Here is a 24,611-nt window from a genome sequence, read left to right as displayed (position 1 = left end):
ACCTTCCCACCTTCCTCTGGCCTATCAGGACATTATTTATACACAACAGCAAAGGGAGTCAAAAATTTCTAGGAACTAGACCATGACCGATGGAAAGGAATGATCCGAATAATTGTAGCTCCTCATGTCCTTGACTGCAGTCATTTCGGCTCCATGCTGCCTGGCTCCCCAATGGGGTCCCAGGGCCCGGTTACTGTGATGGTGGGTGTCAGGATGATGGGTGTGGCAGGAAGGGGGTGGGAAGCTGTTACTCTTTGGTCACTGCTAACTCACCTTTTGCCCACTCTTCTCTCCCCTGCAGTCTGAGTACCACTACGAATATACTGCGTGTGACAGCACGGGTTCCAGGTGGAGAGTCGCCGTGCCACACACCCCAGGCCTGTGCACCAGCCTCCCTGACCCAGTCAAGGGCACCGAGTGCTGTAAGCGGCCCTGCCCCTCTGCCTCCAGCCTCCTGCCATCCATCTAAGTTAGTTTTTTATGTACCAAAAAACTTTATGTACCCCATGCTGAAGCTGGGGGCTGCCGTATGAGGAACCAGATCTTCCCCCAGTCTCTCCCTATCCCCAGCCCTGTTGAGATCTGGTGCAGAAGTGTTATTTTGTGGACACAAACTAGGGATCTCAATTTACTTTTATTTTAAAATTTAAATCCCATCAGGGTATAAAGCAAAAATAACTGCAGCTGTGTGCCACTTAGATATTTTTTTGTTTGCATACATTTTCTCTCTTTTTTGCCTGTTGCGTTCCTTTCCAATCTACCCTCACCAGCCACAATCACTCATTAGGAAAGATTGTGATTTGCAGTCATTCTTGGAAAGGAAGCCAGAGAAGATGAATTTCTGCAGAGACAGACCTTTAAAACGCACTGGGGAGTTCCCGTCGTGGCGCAGTGGTTAACGAATCCGACTAGGAACCATGAGGTTGCGGGTTCAATCCCTGCCCTTGCTCAGTGGGTTAAGGATCCGGCGTTGCCGTGAGCAGTGGTGTAGGTTGCAGACGCGGCTTGGATCCTGCATTGCTGTGGCTCTGGTGTAGGCCAGCGGCTACAGCTCCGATTAGCCTGGGAATCTCCATATGCCCTGGGAGCGGCCCAAGAAATAGCAAAAAAAAAAAAAGGTTTAAAAAGCACTGGGCATCACTTCAAGGACCAAGAACCTTCCCTGACTGTGAAGCTGATGGTGCAACTGGAAGAGGCAGTGACTGGCCTGCAGCTCCCACCCCTACCTCTGGGATGCTGTAGCTACAACTTTTCTTCTGTTGGCAGCTATTTCCCCTGCTCTGTTCTTTTTAGAAATGCAAAGTGGGGGCAGGGGTAACAATAAAAAAAAATCAGGGACTAGAGTCAAGCCATACTTGAAGATTTGGAGAGGAAGTTGAGGGCATTTAAAATTAGCATAATGCCTGCTTCAGTAGGTGAGCAAATGAATACTTGTTAAATCAATGAATGGATATTGCTAAGATCTGAGTAGAACTGGGCTGTGACTAATGGAAACAAATGAGGTATCTTCAGTAAATTTGGCCAACGCTGTTGCGCACCACGTGCACCTGCTATGTGAACCATGAAGATAAATTAGGCACAGTCTCTGCCTGCAGAAGCATATCGTCTGGTGGAGGGAGCAGACATCCCTTCATCCATTCATGTCTCCAGGAGACCTTTACAGAGCTGCTGCTCTGTCTGTGCCTGCCTGTGTGTCTCTGGAGGAGATCAGAACCTGGTGGGAGGCGTGCATCAGTATCATGTGTTAACATGAAGTGAAAAAGAATGGGGCTTATGGATGCTTAGGGATCAGGAACAGCTGGGAGAACCACTGGAGCAAAAGTTTGGAAGTGGGAGTTCCTGCCATGGCTCAGCAGAAAGGAATCTGACTAGAATCCATGAGGATACAGGCTTGATCCCTGGCCTCACTCAGTGGGTTAAGGATCTGGCCTTGCTGTGAGCTGTGGTGTAAGTCACAGATGTGGCTCAGATCCTGAGTTGCTGTGGCTGTGGTGTAGGCCAGTGGCAACAGCTCCGATTGGACCCCTAGCCTGAGAACCTTCATATGCTCTGGGTGCGGCCCTAAAAAGACACACACACACATACACAAAGTTTGGAGGTGGGAGAACACCAGACACACTCAGGGAAGAGCACGTGGGCTGGGGAGGGCAAGAGCGGGAGGAGACGGGCGGGAGTCGGGTGGAGAAAAGTCTGTTGTGGGAGACTGAGCTGGAAAGTTAGGGTGAGGGAAAGCCGGAAACTTTTGAATGCCAGGCTGAGAGCTTAATTCTATAACCAAAAGTGGGGGGTGCCAGATTATTTTTTAAACAATAGGAATGCTAGTATATTTCAGTGTTTTAGAAAAATACTTCTGACCACAGAATGAGGAAAAACAAGAATCAGAACTGGTCAGGAGGCCATGGCGATGGTAGAGATAACAGGTCGTGAGCATCCCACCTACACGGGGGCTGTGGGATGAGAAAGGAGAAGACAGAGGCCGGAAACTCAAGGGGGAGCGTCAAGGCTGAAGGGCCAGGCACCATTCGGAGGGTCAGCGTGACGGACTGGGGTGCCCTCTTCCCTGGAGAGGTCTAGAATGGCCGAGGCTCCTCCCAGGAGATGAGCCTGATGGGGACAAGCCCAAAGTCCTGCAACAAGGCCCTCAATCTTTTTATTTTAATAACAGCTTTATTGAGATGTAATTTACACATCATCGGATTCCCTGCTGTAAGTTACAAAATTCGGTGGTTTTTTAGAATGTTCACCGAGTTGCATGACCACCACCACTATCTAATCTCAGAACATTTTCATCATCTCCCAGGAAGCATCGTATCCATTAGCGCTCTCTCCCCATGCTCCTCCCCCAGGTCCCTGGCGCCACAAATCTCCTTTCTGTCTTTCTGGATTTGCCTCATCTGACCCTGGCAGTGCAATCATACAAGATGTGCCCAGGCTCTAAACCTTAGTGGATCAAACGCCTAGGGCCCCATCCTCTGTACCCCCCTGCCCCAGGATGCCCGCGACCTGCCCATTTCTCCAGGGCGGCAGCAGCCTCACCACCAGCCTTTGTCTCTGCTCTGTGTTCCAGCCTTCTCTTGCAAAGCCGGGGAGTTTCTGGACATGAAGGACCAGTCATGTAAGCCATGCGCTGAGGGCCGCTACTCCCTTGGCACAGGCATCCGGTTCGACGAGTGGGATGAGCTGCCCCATGGCTTTGCCAGCCTCTCAACCAACATGGAGATTGAAGACAGCACCATTGGGTCCACCGGGAACTGCACTTCGTGAGTCTCCCCTCTCCCCGGGCCCTGTTTCCTCCCTTAGCCCGACACTCTCCTTAGCTCTCTGCTCCCCATGCTGGGGAAGGGGCTTCAGGGAGCACTGCCTCCTCTCCTGCTCCTTGGGGCAGAACTGCTGGGGTGACAGCAGGGGCAGGGCCTCTGTGACTGTTGGTCATGACGTCTGCCTCAGCCCAACCTCACTGACCTAAGTGACTGACAGGCATTTGGGACTGTGAAACACATGGGGAAATAGAGGCGGATGAGATGGACAAGAATTAAATGGCCCAGTCCATTTAAAACAAAATCCAGTTGGAGTTCTCTCATGGGACAGGAGGTTAAGGATCTGACATGGTCAATGAGAGCAGTTTGGGTCACTGTTATGGCACGGGTTCTACATGCCGTGGGCAAAGCCAGAAAAAAAAAAAAAACCCTAGGAATTTAGGATCAGCCAATACACTTCCTCTACTTGATTGCAACACAATGTGTGAAGCTTTGGGTACCCTCCTGGCTTTGGTGTTAGCTTCTGAAACTGATCAGCTAAACCTGAGTTTATGGGTTTGCAGGGGTAAGGTAAGACCAGAGCTTTGGTCAGTGGTGGTGAAGATCTTCCAAATCCTCTGCGACTCCAGTGACCAGAAAATTCTCCAACTCAGAAGGCGATCTTTGCAGTAATTGAAAAGCTCGGGGAGTTCCCACTGCGGCTCGGCAATAACGAACCCAACTAGCATCCATGAGGATGCGGGTTCGATCCCTGGCCTCACGCAGTGGGTTAAGGATCCAGCATTGCTATGAGCTGTGGTGTAGGTCACAGGCGTAACTGGGATCCCAGGTTGCTGTGTCTGTGGTGAAGGCCGGCAGCTGTGTCTCTGATTTGACCCTTAGCCTGGGAACCTCCATATGCCACAGGTGCAGCCCTAAAAAGAGGGAAAAGAAAAAGAAAAGCTCAGCCCAGGGTGCTTAGAGAACTGATGAGCTATGTGTCTATAATTCAGGCACCATTCTGGTTGCTTTACATAAATTATTTTCTCTAATCCTCACAAGGACCCTTGTGAGGGTGAAATTGGCATCATTGTTCCCACTACACAAATGAGGAACTGGAGGCGCAGAGAGATCAAGCGACTTGTCCTTTGTTAGCCAGCTTCCACCTGGGGAGGTTAGAATTCACACCCAGAACCAAGCTTTCCACTGCCCCCTGCTGCCACCTTCAAGTGATGTTTAGTGTCGTTAGGCCTGACAATGTCAGGTCCCAGAGAGGAAAAGTGGGGGGATGCATTGCAATAAAAGACAGTTCTCCACTGCTCTTTGTTAAATATTGACAATGATTACAGGGGAAAAGCCCACAAAAGTCTCTCTTATACCCAAGCAATCAAAAGGATAAAGAAGAGTTAATAATTTTATTACACCTGGATTTCTAAAGGTGGGAGCAATGTTTCTCATTCACATATATATGTATTCTATATCTCCTAGAAACACCACTGTCTGAGCCAGGTGGCAGGCCTTTAACAGTTCAACTTTAATGTCATTTTAGAGTTCAGTATCATGAGTCAAAAACAGGAGCATGACAATGTTGGCAGCAGAGATCAAGCTGGAAAGAGAGGGAATATGTGGGTTTAGACAAGTAACCCCAATTTGGTCCTCAAAGAGAACGTAGCGACTCTGGACGGGTGCAGGCTGGCTCACTCTGTTCCCACCCGCACCAAGGAAGGCCTTCACTCTCTGGGGGCTGCAGGAATCATTCTCTCTCAGCGAGGCAGGATGTGGGCCTGTTAATGACGACTCCTTGTCCCCGCCACTCAGATGGCTTCAGAGCCTGGATCTTCGGGCATCTCATGACACTGCTGGGAGGGGAAAAGGAGGAATGGAAACAGCTGCCGAGAGAGGGTGTGTAATTTCCTCATCACCCCCCAGAAAGGCAATGACAGCTGCTGACACATCACCAAGTGTCTGGCTTTCCTGCTCTGCTGTGTATTTACCTGAATCCAAGCCCACTGCCTCCATCCTGAGCCCAGCCAGCATCCCCTCCTGCCTGTTCTGTCTCTGGCAGCTCCCACCTGGTCTCGGCTTCCACCCCCAGCCTCCTCCAGGCCGCAGCCTGATTGATTTTCTTTCTTTTTTTTTGTCTTTTTTTTTTGTCATTTCTTGGGCCGCTCCCGCGGCATATGGAGGTTCCCAGGCTAGGGGTCAAATCGGAGCTGTAGCTGCCAGCCTACGCCAGAGCCACAGCAACGCGGGATCCGAGCCGCGTCTGCAACCTACACCACAGCTCACGGCAACGCCGGATTGTTAACCCACTGAGCAAGGGCAGGGACCGAACCCGCAACCTCATGGTTCCTAGTCGGATTCGTCAACCACTGCGCTACATGGGAACTCCCTGATTGATTTTCTTAACCCAAACCCAATCACAGTGCTCTCCTGCACTAAACTCTTCGTCCTATGGCTTCCTATTGCTCTTAGAAGAAACTCTGATACCTTGTCACGGACTGCAGGGCTCTGCCTGGGCTGGCCTCTGCCCTCTGCCCTTCTTCTAGCCTCTCTCCGGGGGGACATCTCTTCTTGCTTACTGTGCTCCATGCTCCAGCCACAAGGGCCACCATGCCCCCTCCCTCCAGGGGCCTTTGAATTTGCTCTTCTCCAATTCTCCACCCAGCTGACTCCCACGTCATCCTCAGAGGTGACTTCCTCAAAGGAGGGTCCCTGTGACACACACGTGCCTCCTCCTGTGTTTCTCCTTAGGACACTCATCACAGCTATTACCGCGGGATCAGTGGTGTGATAAGATTCTGTCTCCTCCACTAGAAACAGAATGTAAGCTCCAGAAGGGAGGGGGTCAGGTGGTCTCGTGCTTTCCTGGGTCTGACATCTGGCACAAAGCAGACATGCAATAAATAAGGGGGAACAAAACAGGCCACCTGAATGGAGCTTCCGAGACAGGATCCTGAGCCTTCAAGGGATCATCCTTGGTTCCTGGGTCAAGGTCCCAGGATTAAGATGCTGGAAAGAGCCCTCCGATCCAAGACCAGGATAAGCAAAAAGGGAAAAGGGAGGAATAGAGAGGAGGATGTACATAAGAGGAGGAGGAAAAACAGATGGGCAAACACTGCGAAGGTGAAATAAAATGAGAGAAAGATGGAAGCATCATCGAGGGTCTCAAACTTTGGGACATCTGAGTTTTCCTATACAGTTTCTTCTTTCTAACCTGACGTTTTAGGCAGTACCACACAGCGTGAGCTTGGCGTGGTGTCTGAGTGGCGCCCATGTGAAAATTCCTCTTTGAAAACCTACTTCCCTTTTCCCAGGACCACCGCAAAACAAAGCAGCTAAACAACCACGGACAGGTTCCCCTTATCGCTCCCATGCCTCAGTTTCCTCACCCTAAAAACCAGTGATGAAGATAGTGCCCTTCTAGGAGTTCCGGTGGTGCAGTGGGTTAAGGATCCAGTGTTCTCACTGCACCCGCTTGGGCTGCTGCTGTGGCGTAGGTTCAATCCCTGGCCCAGGAATTTCTGCATGCTGCAGGTGTGGCCAAAAAAAGAGATAGCCCTCATCTTATAGGCTGTGGTAAGGATGAAATGAGATGATACTTGTAAAGATTTGGAGCAATGCCTGGCCTTCGAAATCAATCAGGACATGTTGTTATTATTGAACGTGAAATGATCTTCACCAGGGACAGCTCTGACGAAAATCAGAATTGTAATGCATTTTGCAAAGGTAACCCACTTATGGCATCCTTTTAATTATTCATCCACCTTCGGGAGTTATTTATAGCAGATGCTGGGGAGCACCTCTGCCTTGAGTGCTGTCTATTTTTACAAAGAGAAATCAATACCGTTAGCTGGGTAGCTTGGATGCGCTCAGCTTGGGTATTTTGGATATGCTTCCATTTGAGAAGAACACTAACAGCTGGAGAGCCGGAAGTAGCATGGTATTCTGAGAAACACTGGGGGAACCGGTGGGCCAATTTTAAATCCTCTTAACTGGCCATTATTATTATTATTATTATTAGTCTTTTTAGAGCCATGCCTGCAGCATATGAAAGGTTCCAAGGCTAGGGTGGAATCGGAGCTTCAGCCACTGGCCTACGCCACAGCCATAGCAACGTAGGATCTGAGCCACGTCTTCTCACAGCAATGCCAGATCCTTAACCCACTGAGCAAGGCCAGGGATCAAACCCGCATCCTCATAGACACTTGTCAGGTTCGTGACTGCCAAGCCACAACGATGGGAACTCCCTTAACTGGCCATTATTAATCATTGGGTACCTGGGCTGGTCTTGGGCAAAACAGTGAAATAGTGGGATTGTGTTTGATCACTCACTTCCTACACTCATCTGTTTAATGCCCTGAGCCCCGGCCCCCACGTGCCAGGCCCAGGGCTTGGTGCTGGGGATACAGCAGTCAGCAAGTCAAGTTTGCCAGGAAGATAGGCAATTTAAGAAGAATTAAAGTACAATGAGAAGAGGAAACCAAATTGCAAACAAACTAAGAAAGAAAGCTTCACCCCTCTAACAGTCAAGGAACTAAGTTTTAAAGCCCAGTAAGACACTATCTCCGACTATATCGGCAACAATTTTAATGTCTGATCATTGCAAATGTGGGGAGAATATGGAGCAGCAGAGGCTCTTTCTTTCCCTTTTTATTTTATTTGTCTTTTTAGGGCCACACCTGGGGCATATGGAGGTTCCCAGGCCAGGGGTCAAATCAGAGCTACAGCTGCCGGCCTACACCACAGCCACAGCAACACTGGATCTGCGCCACAGCTTGTGGTAACACTGGATTCTTAGCCCACTGAGTGAGGCCAGGGTCAAACCCACATCCTCACAGACACTATGTTGGGTTCTTAACCTGCTAAGCCACAATGTGAACTCTCAGAAGCCTCAGTTATATCAAATGGGGTGGTGGCGGTGGAACAAGTTACCCTGCCTCTTACTGATAAAAAGAAATCATGGAGGTAAAACGCAGAGTTGATTATGTGAGAGATGGTAAGCAACCAGTAAATGTTATCTACCCCTGCCCCCAACCTTACCTGCCATCTATCTACTCGGTAGATCTGCGTAACGTGGGGCACACCCGCCTGTCCTCCTCTTTTTCTTTTTTTTTTAGGGCCGCACCCACGGCATATGGAGGTTCCCAGGCTAGGAGTTGAACTGGAGCTGCAGCTGCCGGCCTACATCACCGCTCACGGCAATGCCAGATCCTTAACCCACTGAGCAAGGCCAGGGATTGAACCTACGTCCTCACGGATGCTAGTCAGATATTCATTTCCTCTGAGCCATGAGGACAGGAACTCCTCTGTCTGCTTCCAGGCCCTTTGATCTGGAGGTCATTTTTCACTGAGCATTTTCAGGTCTAAGCTTCCGCTTGTGACTCAACAACTCTGGAATTTTGTAGAGACTCAGCAGGACGTGAGACCTGCATATCACACCATCCCTGGTGGGCTGGGCTCCTGACTGTGAACTTAGCTCCCGTTCCCCCACAGGTCCAAGTGGGTTCCTCTGGGCGACTACATCTCCTCCAACACGGATGAGTGCACAGCCACGCTGATGTACGCCGTCAACCTGAAGCAGTCTGGCACCGTTAACTTTGAGTACTACTACCCAGATTCTAGCATCATCTTCGAGTTTTTTGTAAGCCCTTGGCCAAAGGGGAGGTGGGAGGTCAAGACTTTCCCAGGATCAGGCTCATTTACAGGAATCACACACACAGTCCTGCTTGGGAAGTTCCCACAGCTGTCTTCCCCCTGGCGAGAACCGTGGGCAAAAACAGCTGAGGCTTCAAGAGGTGGAGAGAAAGGCAGAAGCAGAGGGCCCTGGAGGGAAGAGTAGAGTTGGGGAGATTCCCAGGTGTTTTGCCCGGTTCAGACATGAAAACAGCAGGTAACAGTTCTGAGCGACACATTATTTCTTTTGTGTCAGTGCACTGACATTGTGTGTATATAACTAGCTCCGGCCCTCGTTCAAGGCTCATGCGTTCTGAGCTCGGTCCCTCAAGGAGACTGGCAACTCTTTTCCCATCAGAAGGGCCCTCTGGAGGGCTGGTGCATCTTAGGGTAAGGAACTCATTTCCTTAGAAAGCTGAGACTCAGATCTCAAACTTCTGCTGCCCCAGGTTCAGAATGACCAGTGCCAGCCCAATGCAGATGACTCCAGGTGGATGAAAACCACAGAGAAAGGATGGGAATTCCACAGTGTGAGTAGCACAGCGGCCTTCTCCCTGGAGGTCCAAGACAAGGGACCAAGGGCCTTTCCTCCAAAGGGTGCTTCTTCCCAGTCTGGGCCTCCACTCTTCTCTCCCTAGACCCCAGGGGTCAGACCTGATGAAGATGATACAGTTTCTCTCTTTTTTTAGGGCCGCACCCACAGTACAGGGAGGTTCCCAGGCTAGGGGTCCAATCCGAGCTGTAGCTGCTGGCCTATGCCATAGCCACAGCGACACCACAGCTCAAGGCAACATCAGATCCTTAACCCACTGAGGCAGGCCAGGGATCCAACCTGCAACCTGCATGGATACTAGTTGGTTTCATTATTGCTGAGCCACAGTGGGAATTCCTCTCCTCTTGAGGTGACCTAATATGGGTGTGGATTCACTGGCTTGACCCATTGGAAGGGCCCTCTGGACCAGCAGCTCTCTGGCTTTAAGGGACCCGGTCTTCTGGGGCTGGATAAATAGAACCGGAGAAGAATGAGGGAGTTTCAGTCATTCTGTGATTAGGACCTTCAGGTCCCTTCACGGTCTCACCATGGAGTTGCTCCTGGTGTACGTGACCGAGGAAAATGTGGGAGAAGAGGGTGTGCGAGGGCTGCGAGAGGAGGCTTAGAAGGAGAGCCGAGCTAAGCCAAGATGGGAGGACGGGCCAAGCTGAGGAAGTTGAGAGAAAGGAACAGAATAGGCACTTCCAAGCAGACTGCAAGAGGAAGGCTCACAACAGGAGGCTAACGCGATGGATGAACCATGCCTGTCTCTGTGGCTGAACTAAGTCTTCCCGTTTGTGGTTTTTAGGTGGAGCTAAATCGAGGCAATAACGTCCTCTATTGGAGAACCACCGCCTTCTCGGTGTGGTCCAAAGTTTCCAAGCCTGTGCTGGTGCGAAACATCGCCATAACAGGTATGGAGGGCAGAGAGTAGGGTCGGGTCAGGGGTCTGGGGTGGACGTCCTGACCTTGTACCTCTGCAAAGGGGATGAGATCAGTCTTCAGGGGTTTCAGTTCCCAGGGTCAATCCTTGTTTTTGTTTGTTTGTTTTTGTCTTTTTAGGGCCACACCCACGGCATATAGAGGCTCCCAGGCTAGGGGTTGAATCAGAGCTGTAGCCGCCGGCCTACACCACAGCCATAGCAATGCAGGATCTGAGCCTCATCTGCGACCTAGACCACAGCTTACAGCACAACGCCAGATCCTTAACCCACTGAGCAAGGTCAGGGATTGAACCCGCGTCCTCATGGATACTAGTCGGGTTCGTTAACCACTGAGCTGCAACGGGAACTCCAATCTTTGTTTTCTGTTTTTCTTCCTCCTTAGGTGTGGCCTACACTTCCGAATGCTTCCCCTGCAAACCAGGCACGTATGCAGACAAGCAGGGCTCCTCTTTCTGCAAACTTTGCCCAGCCAACACATATTCCAATAAGGGAGAAACTTCTTGCCACCAGTGCGACCCTGACAAATATTCAGGTGATGTTTCTGTGGGTGGGGAGAGTTTGGTGGGAGACCCAACACATCCACAGGGAGAAACAGGAAGTGGAGCCATCCTTTTTGGCCAAACTGAAGGCAATAATTCTGAAGCCCTTGCTTTTTGGGTCCTGGAAGAGCCCTACCCAACCACACTCCACCCATCACTCTTGAAATGAACTCCTTCAAGTATTTATTAAGCCCCTACTGTCTGCCAGCCCCTCGTCTCGGTGTTTGGAATGCATCAGTGAACAAGGAGACAAGAGTCCCTGTCTTCACAGAGTTGACATTCTGATAGGGAGAAGACAGACAATAAGTGATAAATACAATAAAGAATAAATTTTATACTATGTTAGCAAAAAAGTGCAGGTAGCATAGCAAAAAGGAAAAGCAGCTCAGGAATAGAGGGATTAGGAAAGCTAGGAAAGGGGTTGCAATCTTTTTGTTCGTTTGCTTTTTAATGAAACCTTAAATAGGAGTTCCTGTCATGGCTCAGTGGTTAACGAATCTGACTAGGAACCAGGTTTCAGGTTCGATCCCTGGCCTTGCTCAGTGGGTTAAGGATCCGGCGTTGCCGAGAGTTGTGGTGTAGGTCGCAGATGTGGCTCGGATCCCACGTTGCGGTGGCTATGGTGCAGGCCGGCGGCTACAGCTCCGATTAGACCCCTAGCCTGGGAATCTCTATATGCTGCAAGAAGCAGCCCTAGAAAAAGGCAAAAAGACAAAAATAAATAAATGAATGAAACCTTAAATAAGACTATAATTATAAATATAGGCAATAAAAGAGGTATATATTTACATAATTTGTAACAATTGTTATCAAAGTTAATTTAGAAGAGCCATGCAGTTGTATCTATGAGCAAAACATTTTGATAGCCAGGGCTAAAAACAGAAGCTACAATCTCATATCTATTGAATTCAAAGCAGGAAATCCAGGGTTCCCCGGAACACAGTTTGAAAACCACCGTTCTGGAGTTCCCGTCGTGGTGCAGTGGTTAACGAATCCGACTAGGAACCATGAGGTTGCGGGTTCGGTCCCTGCCCTTGCTCAGTGGGTTAACGATCCGGCGTTGCCGTGAGCTGTGGTGTAGGTTGCAGACGCGGCTCGGATCCCGCGTTGCTGTGGCTCTGGCGTAGGCCAGTGGCTATAGCTCCGATTCAACCGCTAGCCTGGGAACCTCCATATGCCGCGGGAGCAGCCCAAGAAATAGCAACAACAACAGCAATAACAACAACAAAAGACAAAAAAGACAAAAAATAAAAAATAAAATTAAAAAAAATTAAAAAATAAAAAATGAAAACCACCGTTCTAAGGGACACTAAGACAGCTGGAAGCAACCTATTTCTGCAGCCCTCAGATAGTGTCCCAAAACATCCCAACTTGAGAGATGGGACCTTGTTATTTGAGGGGGTCCTGGGGGTACCAGGGCTCTGGTGTAAGATGGGTGATGACCCCAGAGGGCCTTCTGCTCAGATGGTCTAGTGGTTGGCCCAGGATCCATGTCCAAGACAGGTTCTGAAATGAACAAGCAGAGAGGGAGAAAGAGTCCCTTCCCCTGAAAATGCCCATAACTATTCCATTTTTTCCTTTTTACGCAAAACTATAGACACAAACCCAGCTCAAGGCCCTCTCTCCAGCAGACGCCCCATCACCCTTCACACAGGTGTTACAGAGCGTGTTTGCTCAGCCAAGACCAGCCACTGACCTTGTGAACTGCTTGTTTCCACGCTATTCCTAAAACAAAAGTCCTATTTATCTACACAGATCTTGCCAAATGAGTGTAGTTTGCAGCAACACCAGAAATGTTTAGGACTTGGGGGAAGTTTTTATCTGTAAGTCTAAATTCCTGTTTTTCCACTTGAATCTCTTACTCCTCTTCCCGGCCCTATCAATGGCAGCCTTTGTTAGTTTCCGTCTCCAGCTCCCTTTCCAGCCCCGGTGCGGTACAGACTTTGAATGGCAAGGTGGTTCTAGAAAAACTGCCTGCGAGTGTTTTAATCAGTGCTATGTAAACTGATTTTTATCCAAAGAGCTGTTCAGAAAGTGTTTGGGAGTTCGAATTCTTGGAGTCCATTCTCCTTTTGTCATCGATCTCTCAATCCACCCGTTTGACTGGAAAGTGAGTTTTTACTATGAAGAATATGGTCAGCTTGGGGTACATATTTCTTTGGGACTTGACTCTTCCAGAATACAGGGTCAGTGGGAGGCTGGGAAAATGCAAAGAGGGTCTGATGAGAGCCTGTAATGGAAGGTACATGGAGGGAGGGACAGGAGACCCTGTGACCATTTAGTCATTCTTGGCAAATACATTCTGAGAGCCCACCAGGTGCCAGGGCTCAGGCTTGAGCTCGGGTTAGAGCTGGTGCCTGCTCTCCAGCTTATATCAGAAGTGGCCATACTAAGTGTAAGAACTCCTGGTACAGGAGGTGCAGGGATAGGAGTGCTGAGGGTAACAGGCAGCGGAAGCAAAACAAGGGAAGTGGTCAGTCCCCTCTGGGGAGGGAGGAAAGGCCTCACTAGCTGGGCTCTTGAAATACAAGCTGAGTCTTGAAAGACGAGTTGATCATTTGATGAGGGCAGGATGTTCTGGAAGAAGCCAAGGACAGAAGGCTTGGAGATCTGGGAGTAACTCAGCATCGCTGGAGCTTATTTGGAGAGAATAAGTATCCAAGGCTAAGAGGTGGGCAGGGAACAGGTTATGCGTGAATCCTTCTGTGCCATTGCTACGGAACTGGAACTTGAGCCTATCAACGGTGGAAGCCATTAAAGAAATAAGAGCTGGGTGGGAGTTCCTGTTGTGGCACAGTGGAAACAAATTCAACTAGTATCCATAAGGATGTGGGTTTGAGCCCTGGCCTCGCTCAGTGGGTTGGGGACCTGGCATTGCCATGAGCTGTGGTGTAGGCCACAGACATGGCTCAGATCTGGCATGGCTGTGGCTGTGGTGTATGCCAGCAGCTATAGCTCCGATTTGACCCCTAGCCTGGCAACCTCCATGTGCCACAGGTGCGGCCCTAAAAAGCAGAAAGAAAGAAAAGAAAAGAAAGAAAGGAAGGAAGGAAGGAAGGAAGGAAGGAAGGAAGGAAGGAAGAAGAGAAAGGAAGAAAGAAAGAAAAGAAAAAGAAAGAGCAGTTGGAGTCCCCAAGATAAACTTTATCTTCATGCACTTTTGCCCAGGGCCAATCCTACAGGAATCACTTTGCATTCTCTCACCAAACATCTAAGCCAAACTTCCCAACTCGACTGGTCCCCAGTTTCAACACCTTGATGAAACCTGAGCTAGGAAAGTGAGGTCTGGCTTAGCATTGGGGTTAATCATTTATTTAAAACCAGCTTAGCAGTTGTCAGTGTGTAAACAGCTGGACAATTTTTGCTGAAACTTGGAGAGCTGGGGTGTCAGGCTGCACAAATATTTGACAAGCAGAGAAAGATCCCTGTGTGGAATGCACTTTTTAACACGTAACTTGCAATTTGCTAGATCTAATATGCAAGGTCTTGGGAACTGGTGTGTTTTCAGCTCTCACCCCAAATTTCTTGTGGCCAAGCCTGTCAAAACCAGGAATCCCTGGATCCCTCTATGTTGAAAGAAGCCTTTGGCTTGTTAACCAAGTAAATGAGCTGAGAGGACCCCAGCTGTTTCCAGGCAGTAGTTTCCTCTTGCCCAGGCTAATAAGAGAGCGACAGAAGAGGCATAGAAATGGGTGATTGATGGAGTTCCTGTCGTGGCTCAGTGGAAACAAACCTGACTAGCATCCATGAGAATGCAGGTTCGATCCCCGGCCTACGCTCAGTGGGTTGAGGATCCAGCATTGCTGTGAACTATAGTGTAGGTCGCAGATGCGGCTCGAATCTGGCATGGCTCTGGCTGTAGTGTAGACCAGTGGCTACAGCTCTGATTCGACCCCTAGCCTGGGAACCTCCATATGCTGCAGGTGCAGCCCTGAAAAAAAAAAAAAAGAGAGAGAAATGTGTGATTGAGGGAAATCCCCAGTGCTGGCCAACAGGACAGTAATTAGGACATTCTCTGATGTAGAAACTCATTTGGTGCCTTGGGAGGAAGAAGAGACCAGCTGAGAAATAAGCCTGAACTGGAAGAGAAAGGAGACTCTGAATCCTCAATAAAAATCCCATGACAGTTACCAAACCAAAATAATTCCACAGACCCAGGTGCTGACAGTTACCAGCATTTAGCAAGCTCCTACTTACAGTATGTCAGGTATGTGTTGCCTCCAGCAAGGTAGATGTTGTTACTCCTATTCTACAGATTAGAACACAAAGGCTCAGAGAGGTTAAGTAACTTGCCTAAAGTGACACAGCTACTAATGCTTAAACAAGATCCAAACCCAAATCTATCTGGCTGAAAGGTCTCATTCCAAGAGTTCCTGTTGTGGCTCAGTGGGTTAAGAATCTGACATAATGTCTGTGAGGATGTGGGTTTGATCCTTGGCCTCGCTCAGTGGGTTAGGGGTCCAGCGTTGCTGTGGCTGTGGCGTAGGCCAGCAGCTGTAGCTTCAATTCGAACCCTAGCCTGGGAACTTCCATATGCCACAGGTGCAGCCCTAAAAAAAAAATCTCAATCCACTCTACGAAACTACGTGCCAGATAATATGCAGAGAGAGGAGGTCTCACCATTATCACCTGCTTCCCCAGGTGACACGATAGTCATATTAGAAATAGTGGTGACAGGAGTTCCCGTCATGGCTCAGTGGTTAACAAATCTGACTAGGAACCATGAGGTTGCAGGTTTGCTCAGTGGGTTAAGGATCTGGCGTTGCTATAGGCTGTGGTGTAGGTCGCAGATGTGGCTCAGATCCCACGTCGATGTGGCTCTGGCGTAGGCTGGTGGCTTCAGCTCCGATTCGACCCCTAGCCTGGGAACCTCCATATGCTGTAGGAGCAGCCCAAGAAAATGGCAAAAAGACAACAACAACAACAACAAAAGAAATAGTGGTGACAGTAGTAGAAGTAGCAATACTGTACTGGCACTTTATAAAGCAATGGCTTTTATACTGGAGAAAGTAAATTCCCTGGAAATTAAAAAACATCATTTGCATGAACTAGATATATTTTTTAGGATATAAGGAAACAGATCTTTTCCCAAATTCTCAAAAGAGAATTTTTTTCTTATTCACTGTAATTTATTGATTTTCTAGAACTAGTATAGCAATAACAACATTTTAGTAAAAACCTAAAAGGAAAGAATGATATTTGGTATATAAATTAAAAATATGCTTGTTGGCCAGTAAAACATAACAGTTCTCTGAAAACTCCGTGTTATATACAAATATTTTTAGAAATATGTAAAATGCCAGCACTCTAACATTTGTGACTCACACTTGTTTACTCCTACTATGTTTTGAAGAATTAGATATTGTTAGGGAAGCTCCCATCATGGCTCATCGGAAACAGATCTGATTAGCATTCATGAGGATGAAGTTTCCATCCCTGGCCTCGCTCAGTGGGTTAAGGATCTGGCATTGCTGTGTCTGTGGTGTAGGCCGGCATCTACAGTTCCTATTCCACCTCTGGCCTGGGAACCTCCATATGTGCAAGTGGAGCCCTAAAAAGACACCCACACAAAAAAGATATTGATGTTATTTTTCTTTTTTTGCCTTTTCTAGGGCTGCTCCTGCGACATATGGATGTTCCCAGGCTAGGGGTCTAATTGGAGCTATAGCTGTCGGCCTACACCACAGCCACAGCAATGCAGGATCTGAGCTGTGTCTGCAACCTACACCACAGCTCATGGCAACACCGGATCCTTAACCCACTGAGTGAGGCCAGGGATTGAACCCGCAACCTCAGGGTTCCTAGTCGGATTTGTTAACCACTGCGCCATGACAGGAATTCCTGATGTTATTTTTCTTCTCATTGCTGATAGAATTGTCTGTAAACATCATCAACAGTCTCATTATGATACCATGAATTCAAAATAAGGTGAAATCCATTGCATTAAAGAGTGAGTCACTGAAATAGTTCTTGCCATCCCCTTTAATCATAGGGTTAAAGCAGAACTAACCTAGGTATAAGAAGTACATACAGAGAGTAAAATAAATACAATGATGGTTAATAGCACTTTTCATTAAGTCCAGGTCAAGGGTTAGGGATAGTACTGTGAGGCCTGGGCATGGGGAAAGCGGAAAGGACTAGATGAAACCATCACCTTACTTGGGTAGGATGGTTGCATGGAGCAGGGAAATGCAAAGGAGGAAGGCCCTTCTTCTGGGCACATACTAAGAGAAAAGCCAGAGAATTGGAATAAGAGGACGAAGGCACTGGCCTAAGCTCTCCTATGTTTTGCTTCAACCCTTCAGGAGTAGAAAAACCACCTGCACAATCAGGGTTCTGAGGCACCTGGAAGCTGGTGGGTTTCAGGGAATTGGGTTGTAGGTAAACCTGCAAGATGCTCCCTCCGGCCCCTCCCTCCTTGCCGGTCCTTCGGCCATTCCACCTCTCCGTGCCCTGCTCCTCAGGGCAAGCCCGGTGGCTTCTCATCAGCATCAAGGAGAAGCACAAAGGGGCTATCTGAGCAGGCTTTAGGGACTGGAAATGATGCCATGCAGGCAGAGGGAAGGGGGGTGTGCAGGGTTTTGTCCTTTCTACAATATCTCTGTCGTGCTGCACCCCCGGGGTTTCAGGCATTGGAGCATCAAGTGGTCAAGAGCTCTGCTTGCTAATGTGTAACTCCAGACGTTTGTCCTTGCTTCTGCCATTTAGAAAAAGGATCGTCCACCTGCAGAGTGCGGCCAGCCTGCACGGACAAAGATTACTTCTCCACTCACACGGCCTGTGATGCCAGCGGAGAGGTGGGTAGCACAGTCTCGGAGCCCCTTTGCCAGCTCCTTGGGCTTTGCCAGATTCGGAGCTCCAGTGATCAGGGAAGCTGGCAGCTGAGAGACCCCTACAGACCCCAGCCGCGAGCCGGGGCCAGTGGGGAGACAAAGCCAGATGCCCTCATTCACTTTCAGGTCAGAAACTCTCTTTGCCACATTTGTTCCACTGATTATTCACATATGCTCTATTTCAAAAAATGCTTTCCTTTTCTCTTGCTTGGTTTCTCCCATTTGCTTCGCCCCCCTGGGCAATGACTGCCCGTCCACGCATACTTGCTTCTTCACAGAACTCATCCGACTTGGCCCCTCGGCACTGCCCTTGTGGGCCGGCAAAGGGGAGGATTCCTGCTTCCTGGCTCACAGGAGAGTGGCCTGACCTGTTCAGGCCCTTCCAGTTTCCTCTTGCCCCCAGGCTTTCTGCCTCAGAAAGACTTTCCTTTGTAGTCTGCCTGGCCATCGACTCAGCTGGCATTCTTTAGTATCAGCCTCCTTGCTGGGCCCTCTGCTCCAGCTGGGGAATCAAAGTGAGTAAGAAGGGCTTCTGCCCCCAGGGAGCTCCAGGTCCCATGGGAGAGGGTGGGGAGGAGAAAGATGGGCCAGACCGAGGTGATGAGAAGGGGGTACAGGAGTTTCCTGGTGGCTCAGTGGGTTAAGGATCTGGTGTTGTCACTGCTGTGGTGCGGGTTCCATCCCTGGCCCAGGAACAAACGCATGCGTGGGCGTGGCCAAAAAAAGAGAGAAGGGTGTGCAGGGCACTGGGGGGACCCAGAAGAGGAGCAACCAGGACTGGGGCCAGGGAAGGCCCTTCAGAGAAGGTCATTTGTTCACATCTATGGCCAGTCACCATGCTGGGCACTGGGTATGCAGCAGTTCCCAAAACTAAGCAAACCTCTACTCTTGTGGAGCTTAATTCTTGTCAGGGAGTGAGTGGAGGAAGGGACAACAGATAAATGACAAATGGGTGTATAATAATATCAGATGGTAATAAGTGGTAGAGAGAGACACACAAAAGAGATAGAGATAAGAGATAGAGAATGATGGAGCTGCTTTAGAGAGGGTTAGGATAACCTCTCTGAGGAGGTAACATCGGAGCAGAGACCTAAGTGGGGTGAGAGGGAGCCAGAGTGCAGTCCAGACAGAGGGCATCGTAGGTGTGGAGGAGGCAGGCGTGGGTCTGGTGATACCGCGGAAGAGTGGTAAGAGCAGGGATGGCTCAAGGGCACAAGTGGAGAGACTGGTCTTAGATTAGACGTTCTGGATGAATTATCTGCATCCTAAACCAGAGCCTCTCAAGAAAAGAGCTAGTACTAAGCATACGCTCGGCTATTTACGATGCATAAATGTTTGCTGGCCGGACAGGTGGCTGAATTCTCTTTTTGCTAATGAAGCATGGGAGAAAGTCTGGTCCTTAAGGAGGACTGTTTTTACAGTCATCTCTTATTCCTTCCGCCCCACCTCGCCCAGCCCTCCTGTTTTGAGCCAACTCCCTTCCCAAGCAGCCAAGTGGGGTGAAATACCGTGTCAGTTGCACCCAGTTCTCCAGGGTCTGATGTTCTGTTTGACCTTGTGAAAATGGTCATTTTCTCGGCCTCAGCTGACTCACTAATTACACGAGGACAATCCTGTTCTTCTTCTCCCTCCAGGACATAATCGGTGGCTAGTTATGGTTGCCTTTGCTTCCTTTTGCCCCACTCTTTTTCTCCTGTGCCCGCAGCATTTGGAAGTTCTGGGACTAGAAACTGAACCCTCGCCATAGCAGTGACCCAAGTCACAGCAGTGACAACCCCAGATCCTTAACTGGCTGAGCTGCCAGGGGATGCCCCTCCTGCCCCACTCTTTCCCCTCCTGACTTAGACCAAAGCCTGCTAGATCCCTGGTGCGCTCCGATGCGTGCAAGCCTGGGGTCTGCCCTCCCCTGACCACCTGGGGGCCTTTAGCTGCTGGGTGGGGCCAGATTCAGTGCTCCCACCCTGTGGTCCCGCCAAAGCGCTGCTCAGGGAGGAGCCCTGGAACAGGCAGGGTAAGCAGTGCCCAAGAACCTACATTACATTCCCCGGGAGGGCCTGACAGAGGCCTCATGCCTCAGGCCCATGCTGGTTCTGCTGTCTCATGATTTCACTTGGTCTTCTAAGCTATAGATTATTTTATTTTATTTGTTTTTTGTCTTTTTAGGGCCACCTCTGTGGCATACGGAAGTTCCCAGGCGAGGGGTCAAATTGGAGCTGTAGCTACTGGCCTATGCCACAGCCACAGCAACATGGGATCTGAGCTGTGTCTGTGACCTACACCACAGCTCACGGCGACACCAGATCCTTAACCCACTGAGCAGGGCCAGGGATCGAACCCACAACCTTACGGTTCCTAGTTGGGTTTGTTACTGCTGTGCCACGATGGGAACTCCCTAAGCTGTATTTTAAGATCAAGAAACATCTTGGAGTTACTGTCGTGGCGCAGTGGAAATAAATCCAACTAGGAACCATGAGGTTTTGGGTTCGATCCCTGGCCTCGCTCAATGGGTTAAGGATCTAGTGTTGCCATGAGCTGTGGTGTAGGTCGCAGACATAGCTCAGATCCCGAGTTGCTGTGGCTGCATTGTAAGCTGGCAGCTACAGCTCTGATTCAGCCTGGAAACTTCCATATCCCATGGATGCAGCCCTAAAAAGCAAAAAAAGAAAAAAAAAAGAAAAAAAGAAAAGAAAAGAAACACATCTCAAGCCAACTCCTATGACTGCCTGTGTGGCCTTTGCTGTGCCTCCGAGGTTTCTCAGGGACTCAGAAGGCCAATCTGTTGGGGTTGCTGAGTGTGCACCTCCGAGAGCTGGCCCAAGTCAGTCTACTGGCTCCCCAGACCCTTCTCTCTATGAGACTCCAGGAGACAAGCAGGTAAATAAGGTTAGAGCCCCAGGCCAGGGCTCTGGCCACTGGCTGCTCTTCACAGGGAGGCAGGCTGATCTGGGCAGGGCAGCAGGTGTCTATCTGCTCACCTTTAATGAAAGCAGCATGAGCCCCTTTTAAGATCTTGTCATTTCTTTTTAAAATTTCTTATTTTTATTTTTATTTTTTGGCCACGCCTGCAGCATGTGGAAGTTACCAGCCAAGAAAGTGAACCCACGCCACAGTTGTGACCTGCATCACAGCTGCAGCAAGGCCAGATTCTTAACCCGCTGTGTCACATGGGAACTTCCCATCTTGTTTCTTACCCTGAATAAAACCAACCGATGCCTTATTCACCCACCTTTTCACATGCACAGTTTGCTGCACAGAGCATTTTCATCATGCCCTCAGGGCCATCCTCCTGTCTCTGACTTGCCTGAGGGCCACACAGGAAGCTTGGGGCTGCCCAGCCTCAGCCCTGATTCACCAGGGACCTCCTGCTGTTCATCCCTGCTCTATCCAATGCCCCCAAGACTAGGCCAATGCATCACAAGACTAGGGTGGCGCTAGTAAGTGCTGGACACAATTCTTCTCTTGTCCACTGATCTGGTGGCTGATTGTTACTCTGGCATTCCCCCCTCCCCAGTTTTTTTAGATATTATTGACACATAACATTGCGTAAGTTTATGGTGTATGACCTGTTGATTTGATACATTTATATTGTGCAAAGTGGTGACCACTGTAGAGCTGGGTCACACAACCATCCATGGGGTCACACAACTACCATTTCTTTTTGGTGGAGAGAATGTTTAAGATCTACTCTCTTAGCAGCAATCTAGTATGTAATACAGTATTATTCATTTCTAATCACCATGCTGTACCTGAGAGCCCCAGAACTTACGGATCTTATAACTGGAAGTTTTCACTCTTTAATCAACCTCATTCCTCTTGCCTTGATGTCCCAGAGAACGCAGTGTGTGTACCCACACGAGGATAGGGGCCCTTGCTAGATGGTAAGCCCCTTCAGGGCAGGGTTCATGTCACATAGGTGAGCTAATCCCACACAGGCAGGCAGGCTGAGTCGGGCCCTGTTTCTGCAGACGCAGCTCATGTACAAGTGGGCCCAGCCGAAAATCTGCAGCGAGGACCTGGAGGGGGCGGTGAAGCTGCCCGCCTCTGGTGTGAAGACCCACTGCCCACCCTGCAACCCAGGCTTCTTCAAGACCAACAGCAGCACCTGCGAGCCCTGCCCTTATGGCTCCTACTCCAACGGCTCCGGTAACCTCTCTCCTGCCCCCCTCCACCCCCACATCCCTTCCCACACCACCCTTGTGGGCGGCCCACGTGGGCACTCTGGGGGGCAGCCGATCTTGGACTCGTCCTTCCAAGGGAGGCAGCAAAGGCCAGGCCACCTCTGAGGACTGAGTTCAGGAGAGGAGAGGCTGGGGTGGGCCCTGACCATAGGCCCGAGTCACACTTGAGAATATCTGCCTTCCTCTTCATTCCAACCTCGAATGGGACTCAGGCTGAAGGGACCTGATCCTCAAAACAGAAGCATGCAGGGAGTTCCCATTCTGGCTCAGCATGATAAGAACTCGACTAGTATCCATGAGGACGCGGGTTCGATCTCTGGCCTCACTCAGTGGGTTAAGGATCCAGCATTGCCAAAGCTGCAGGGTAGATCGCAGATGTGGCTTGGATCTGGCATTTGCTGCGGCTGTGGTGTAGACCAGCCACTGCAGCTCCGATTCAACCCCTAGCCTGGGAACTTCCATATTGCCGCAGGGCGCGGGCTTAAAAAGACAAAACAAAAGCAAGAACCCAGAAGCTTTCAGCATGTAGCAGGAATGCTAAAAGGAAGGTTTGGGGAGCAGGGATGGCCAGCTTGACACAATCAGAACTTGTAAGCCACTCTGCAAAAAGGAGGTGGGGGATTTGTGTTCCTACTGATGTGAAACGCATGTGCTGATAATTCTGTGACAAAAAAATGGGAACTCTATGTATCAGACTAGAAGAGACATTTCAGCCTTGAAATGGACAATCTGATGGGCAACAAGTAGGCCGACTGGAATACTGGAATGAAGGGTCAGCATTTACACCCTGAGTTGGTTAAATACATTGTCGGAGTGTTAGATACATTGGTTGTTGGTTTTTTGTTCTGTTTTGTTTGTCTTTCTGCCTTTTCTAGGGCCGCACCCGCGGCATATGGAGGTTCCCAGGCTAGGGGTCTAATCGGAGCTGTAGCCGCCGGCCTACGCCACAGCAATGAGGGATCCATGCCGAGTCTGCGACCTACACCACTGCTCATGACAACGCCGGATCCTTAACCCACTGAGCAAGGCCAGGGATCGAACCCACAACCCCATGGTTCCTAGTTGGATTCGTTAGACGGGAACTCCTAGATACATTGTTAATTAAATACATTGTCAGAGTCAGCTCGGTGGCACTGCGCCCCACCCTTGTCAGGCAGCCCACTGCTGTTGTGTCTGTGTGATGGCAGCAGAGTCAGGGTGGCTGCAGCCTTCCTTCTGAATGCATGGATCTTATGGCTCCCCCAGATTGTAGCCACTGCCCAGCGGGGACTGAACCCGCCGTGGGGTTTGAATACAAATGGTGGAACACGCTGCCCACGAACATGGAGACGACCGTCCTCAGTGGGATCAACTTTGAGTACAAGGGCATGACAGGTAAGCGCCTCCTCCTTGACCTTGAGCTCTCACTCCCTGCACAGCCACAGGCGCTCCTCCCACCTCTCGTTTCTTCCCAATAGTGATGTCAGGAGAAAAATGCTCTCCCTTGAAGCTCCGCTCCCTGTGGACATATACATATATTCTGCCAAACCTTAATTTTAGACACAGAAACAGAACTGGAAACAATGTACACTCACTCCAAAGGTCAGGCTCAGGGTTTAGACTCTTTGACCAGAGCAGCACAATAAATAACACGGTTCATATTCAGTGGTGCCTTAAAGGCTGGTGTTATCTTTTGACCAGAGTGTCACCGGGGTGCGGGTTTGCCCTGCACCCGAGACCCCTGGGCATTAATCCCCCCTCTCCTTTTCCAGGCTGGGAGGTGGCTGGCGACCACATTTATACAGCCGTTGGAGCCTCAGACAATGACTTCATGATTCTCACTCTGGTGGTGCCAGGATTTAGGTGAGTATTACAAAGCTAAGGGGAAGCCCAGGCCACTTGTGGCCACATCCAAGTCCCCTAGAGCTTGGAGTGCTGGGGAGGAGAGGGCTTCTGGCTTGTGGAAGTGTCAGCGCAGCGCAGAGGAGACTGCGGTAACGGTCTGACAAAGTTCTCCTGAGTGCTAACACTCGTTCGTAGTTGCTGCCCAGGCTGGTTGCCTACTGCTCTCTCATCCCATCTAGCTCCTCCCATCATTTGGCCCCATGCTACTCAAATTCTTCCTCCTCAAAGCATCAGATAAGATTTTTTTAAAACCTGTAAAAAAATAGGGCCAGAAGAGCCCATAGGTAGTTCATCTTTATTTGGGGAAAGAAGATTGGGAGAGATTATTCTTACTGTTATATTTATCCCCATATCCCAAGAAGACCTAAGAAAATAAGCAATTTGTTTGCCATTTAAAAAAATACTACAGGCAGTGTGGTATGGTGGAAAGAACACTGAACTAGAAGACAGGGCACTTGAACTTTGCCACTTACTGGCTTTGTGAACTTGGGAAAGCCACTGTGCCCCACTGGCTTTAGGCTCTTTGTCTGTTAGTCTGATTTTGGACTAGCTTAGGTTGAGACCATTATTCCAGTCCATCAGCACCACCATGTAGACAGGAGCTGGGAACTGGAGGTCCTCAGAATTCAAGCAAACGGCCAAAGCCAAAAGAAAAGCCATAAATGTATTTTCAAACCAAAGTGAACTCTTATGCCTGTATGTGTTTTAAAGATGAAGGGGACCCACTGAATGGGCTTCCCTATTACCAATGTGGCTTCTCCATTCTCTCCTTCAAGCTCCCTTATTTCT

The 24,611-nt window shown here is 49.5% G+C and overlaps 1 protein-coding gene across 1 annotated transcript in view; it reads left to right on the top strand.

Moving 5' to 3' along the window:
* ELAPOR1 (endosome-lysosome associated apoptosis and autophagy regulator 1) overlaps window positions 1-24,611 on the top strand; it is a 69,011-nt gene that overhangs the window by 30,120 nt on the left and 14,280 nt on the right. The window contains exons 2-11 of the mRNA XM_047785131.1: window positions 302-422; window positions 3,068-3,260; window positions 8,733-8,880; window positions 9,362-9,442; window positions 10,253-10,358; window positions 10,771-10,920; window positions 17,636-17,724; window positions 21,726-21,903; window positions 23,184-23,312; window positions 23,690-23,780. Of these exons, the coding sequence (XP_047641087.1) occupies window positions 302-422; window positions 3,068-3,260; window positions 8,733-8,880; window positions 9,362-9,442; window positions 10,253-10,358; window positions 10,771-10,920; window positions 17,636-17,724; window positions 21,726-21,903; window positions 23,184-23,312; window positions 23,690-23,780 (1,286 nt within the window). The remainder of the gene's footprint in view (window positions 1-301; window positions 423-3,067; window positions 3,261-8,732; window positions 8,881-9,361; window positions 9,443-10,252; window positions 10,359-10,770; window positions 10,921-17,635; window positions 17,725-21,725; window positions 21,904-23,183; window positions 23,313-23,689; window positions 23,781-24,611) is intronic.

The sequence above is a fragment of the Phacochoerus africanus genome, chromosome 6 (assembly GCF_016906955.1).
Source record: "Phacochoerus africanus isolate WHEZ1 chromosome 6, ROS_Pafr_v1, whole genome shotgun sequence".
Taxonomy (NCBI): domain Eukaryota; kingdom Metazoa; phylum Chordata; class Mammalia; order Artiodactyla; family Suidae; genus Phacochoerus; species Phacochoerus africanus.
Note: the sequence above shows the minus strand (reverse complement) of the source record. Positions and strands in the feature narration are given on the sequence as shown.